Here is a 4,860-nt window from a genome sequence, read left to right on the forward strand (position 1 = left end):
TGTTAGACGTCAGTCCATAATCATATTTCAGCTACTTAGATGCATGTTATTGTCATGTTATGTTCCTATAATGAAACATCACCAAGTGAAATAAAGTTGATAAGATATTCTTAAATAGACATTAAATAAAAAATAGTTGTTCAGAAATCATTAATTATTCATATTATTGCTCTCATGAAATGAACAACATATTTAAATATTGCAGGAACATAGAATAATTGCAAGAGCATATTTGCATATTGCACATGGACCGTAAGAAATCCTGAATGATATGAAATGCCTGGGCTCGCAGGAATGTGTTGAATTCATAACCATCATTTTATGTGTTAATTCATAACCCTAATTTATATACATGTATAAATTTATCAAACCCATAATATAGCTGTTAGATTCAATAACCCATGCATGTTATACGGTTAGTTCATAACCCATTTAATTTAATACCGTGCTTAGTTCATAACCCATTATATTATACCTGTTAAATTCATAATCCCATCATTTATACCTGTTAATTCATAACCCTCATTTATACACGTTAATCATAACCCATTCTATTATACCTGTTTAATGACATAACCATCAGTTTATAACCTTGTTATCTCCCATAAACCCATCATTTAGTAACTGTAATTCATAACTCCATAATTTGTATAACCTGTTAATTCATAAACCCATTAACCATCCCCTCATTCTAATTACCTGTTAATGCATAACCCATCATTGTATACTGTTTAAATTCATAACCATCATTTATACCTGTCATTCTAACCCTCATTTATACCTGTTCATCATACCCATCATTGTATACTTTAATTATAACCCATCATTATACCTGGTATTCATAACCATCATTTAGACTTGTTAATCATAACCCATCATTTAATACCTGTAATTCAAAAACCACATTTATACCTGTAAATTTCATAACCCATCATTATACGCAATTCATAACCATCATTTATTACTTGTTAATCGTAAACCATCATTTATACTTGTTAAATCAAAACCCATCATTATACCTGTTCATTTCAAACCCAGCATTTATAACCTGTCATCAAACCCATCATTTATAACTTTAAATTCATAAACCCATCATTTATACCTGTTAATCATAACCCATCATTGAACTGTTAATTCATAACCCATCTTTATACCTGTCAATTCATAACCCATCATTTATACTTGTTAATGCATAACCCATCATTATACTGTTAAATCATAACCCAATTTATACCTATTTAATTCATACCCATCATTATACCTGTTAATTCGAAACCCATCATTAACGTCAATCATGAACCCATCATTTAACTTGTTAATTCATAACCCTCATTTATACCTGTAGTTCATACCCATAATTTATACCTTTTCTCGAAAGGGGGCGTTCAGGCAGCTGCACGGTCCCTGACCTTACTTCTTACGAGGCAGGAACTAAGGGATCCATCATAAAACCCCAGGAAGAGTAGCTGCTGCCTTGACAGAACTCATGCAGATCCAAATAAACCCAGGAGAGTAGCTGCTGCCTTGACAGGAACAATGGGTCCTAATAAAACCCAGGGAAGAGTAGCTGCTGCCTGGCAGGAACTAATGGGGATCCATAATAAACCCCACAGAAGAAGTACTGCTAGCCTTGGCAGGAACTAATGCGGATCCATAATAAACCAGGAAGAGTAGCTGCTGCCTGCAAGGGAACTATATGCGGGATCCATAGAATACAACCAGGGAAGAGTAGCTGCGCCTTGAGGTAGGGGACCATAGAAAGGTAGGCTTGGGGCATGGGACATTAATAAATACAAATCTTGTATCAATATATTGTGTCTCTTTATACTCTCGGATTCTAAAATGCTAATTAGACATCCAACAGTAGACCCAGTCTACCCGGTGGCGCAGTGGTCCTAGGGCACTGCATCGCAGTGCTAGCTGCGCCACAGAGTCTCGGGTTCCCGCCCAGGCTGGCTGGGTTCGCGCCAGGCTCTTGTCGCAAGCCGCCGCAACCCGGGAGATCGTGGGGTGACGCACAATTGCAGAGCGTCAAGGTGATCAATGGAATCAGGATGCATCTGAGCTCAATTTTCGAGTTCTCCATAGTAAAGGGTCTGAATACTTAAGTAAATACATTTGCGAAGAATGTAAAAAAAAAAACTGTTTTTGGTTTGTCATTATGGGGTATTGTGTGTAGAATGATGGGGGGGGGGGGGTTTCAATTTTAGAATAAGGCTGTAACGTAACAAAATGTGGAAAAAAGGAAGGTGTCTGAATACTTAACGAATGCACTGTATACCACTGGCAGAGTTTTCTACCTCTGGCAGAATTTTCTACCATTGGGAGTTTTGTATACCCGATACTTGGTATAGAAAAGTCCAATCTTAGGAGAGTGCATGGGAGGCACTATATTGTGTATTTGCAGGTGTCTTTCTGGTCAAAAKCACTGATACAGGAGCKCCTCTACCCTCTGGTGGGATGGATCATGTCTACAGAGAAACTTAGATTCAAAAACTTAGATGTGTGTGTGTATTGGTTATATGTTGTGAAATTGTTAGATATCACTTGTTAGATATTACTACACTGTCGGAGCTAGAAATACAAGCATTTCACTACACCCGCAATAACATCTGCTAAACACGTGTAAGTGACCAATAAAATGTGATTTTGATTTGAAATAAACGTCCTATTTATCAAATGTGCTTTTGATTGGGGTCAACATGACTCCAAAGGATTTGAATTTGTTAAAAGTCCATATTGATACAGAAACACAAAACCATGATTTATATCTATTAAGAACAAGTTGATTGACAAAGTCATGAAGAATTGGAAGGGTTGAATAAACCACATTTTGGCTATGATAAAAGATATGCCTCTGGGGTCAAAATGATCCATGTCAGAAGTATGGTTCAATGCAAATATGTAGTGGGTGTAAAGTTTGCTTTAAATTCTCACTCATTAAACACGAATCAATCAACACATGCTTCTCTTTGAACGACTTAATATAATATTAACCTTTTATTAAATAAATAAAAAATAAACTTTTGGTTCCTCAACTGCGTTGCCCACTCCAGTCAGCAAATGGCGATGTGCGTATTTTAGGTTCAGGCGATGCTGCCAGTGTGACGTATAATCTAGTGGACGGGACGCTCCTTCAACAACAACAGTTAGTCAGACACCTCGGTAGCTTTCTAGCAAACATAGCTACAACATTCACGCTCTTTACACTGTTTTGGTGTATATTAGTCGCTGTGTATTAAACACACTTCTGTCGTATGTACTTGTTGGCCCATTTAATTATATATTTACGTTGTTTGTCAGCTAGCTGGTTTGCTAAGTTAGCTTAGAACTAGGCTAGTCGCTAATGCTAGCTAGCGAACATCCCCGACCATGAGTTCACTAAGCTACTCTCCTACTGCTAAAGAAGAGGTCTGCTGGGCAGAGAAAGAAGCTTTCGTCAAAGAGGAGGAGGAAGAGAAGGATGTTACAATACAAATACAAGTAGAGGGTGAGGCTGTTACTGTGAAAGAAGAAGAGAAAGACGTTACAGTGAAAGAAGAGGAAGACTCGTTCAGAGTGAAAGAGGAGGAAGATGTTACAGTGAAAGAAGAGGAAGAGAAAGAGGAGGATGCAGTTTTTGGAGTGAAAGAGGAGGAGGGGGAGATGACTGTCACATTGAAAGAGGAGAAGGAAGAAGAGGAGGTTGGAGATCTGTTTAACACCAGTAAGTACCGTCTCTGCAGTCGTTGAACAATATGCAGTAAAGGGGTTCTACACTTTAATGTTGTTCTGTAGGAATGGCTGAAGCTTCACTGTAACATGTAGAACATCAAGAGTGGACCATCAACAAAACGTTAACAATTGATAAAATGCATCCAAATGACAATGCCTGATACTATAGTCCTCAATGTCTCCTATTAGATTAGCCCAGTATATAGTCTTAAAGGGGCAATCAGCAGTTTTTTCTTGAATAAATCACTTAAAGTGACTCATAGATAATAAACAGAGAGTAGCAGCAGCGTAAAAGAGGGGGCTTCTACACTACCCACAATGCACTATTTCTCAACATCATATGGAGGATCTACTCTGTGCAACCGAGTTTCTATGCTAGCTTGGTAGCTAGCGAAAGTGTGCAAACGTTAGCCACACCTCATGCTTTCATGCACTTTGTGGTTGTGTTATCTAGTAGAAACGCGTTAGCACGGTAGGTTCTGGTGCCTTCTTCCCGTGGGCTCAAAATGAAAGAGAAAGTCATACCTGCTTGATCCTTTTATTCGGTGTTTATATGGAGTAAAACAAGCTTATATTTTGGGTTCTGATGGCGTACGACAGTTTAACATTTATAGGCATTTATAACTCTACCTACATGTACATATTACCTCGACTAACCGGTGTCCCCGTACATTGACTCTGTACCAGTACTCCCTGTATATAGCCTTGCTATTGTTATTTTAATGCTGCTGTTTAATTATTTGTTACTTTTATTTTGTATTTTTTTACTTAACACTTATTTTTCTTGACTTCTTTTTGGTTAAGGGCTTGTAAGTAAGTCTGTAGCCTTGAATGTTATCCAATGTGTTAATATGGTTACTGTTGTTCCATGTTGTGAATGTTATCCAATGTGTTACTATGGTTACTGTTGTTCCATGTGACGCTTTGAGCACTGAGATGTCTTAGATCTCAGACAATAGATGTCTTAGATTTCAGACAATTGTTTTTACTCCATCACATTAAACATACCTAGATTCCATGCCATTAAACATACCTAGATTCCATTCCATTAAATATACCTAGATTCCATTACATTAAAGGCAAAACATACCTAGATTCCATTACATTAAAGGATGGCATGGAATCTAGGTATGTTTAATGTTGATG

At 37.6% G+C, this 4,860-nt stretch overlaps 1 protein-coding gene across 4 annotated transcripts in view; it reads left to right on the plus strand.

The window, feature by feature from the left end:
• Window positions 1-3,071: 3,071 nt before the first annotated feature.
• LOC111982267 (zinc finger protein 180-like) overlaps window positions 3,072-4,860 on the plus strand; it is a 20,317-nt gene continuing 18,528 nt past the window's right edge. For 3 of the 4 annotated variants that reach the window (XR_011473777.1, XM_070433837.1, XM_070433838.1), the window contains exon 1: window positions 3,072-3,706. Coding sequence is in view for 3 of the 4 variants with exons in the window: in XM_070433837.1 (XP_070289938.1) it covers window positions 3,373-3,706 (334 nt within the window). In the remaining variant the exon portion in view is untranslated. The remainder of the gene's footprint in view (window positions 3,707-4,860) is intronic. The other variant, XM_070433839.1, reaches the window with a different exon arrangement.

Source organism: Salvelinus sp. IW2-2015, linkage group LG21 (assembly GCF_002910315.2).
Source record: "Salvelinus sp. IW2-2015 linkage group LG21, ASM291031v2, whole genome shotgun sequence".
NCBI classification, from domain to species: domain Eukaryota; kingdom Metazoa; phylum Chordata; class Actinopteri; order Salmoniformes; family Salmonidae; genus Salvelinus; species Salvelinus sp. IW2-2015.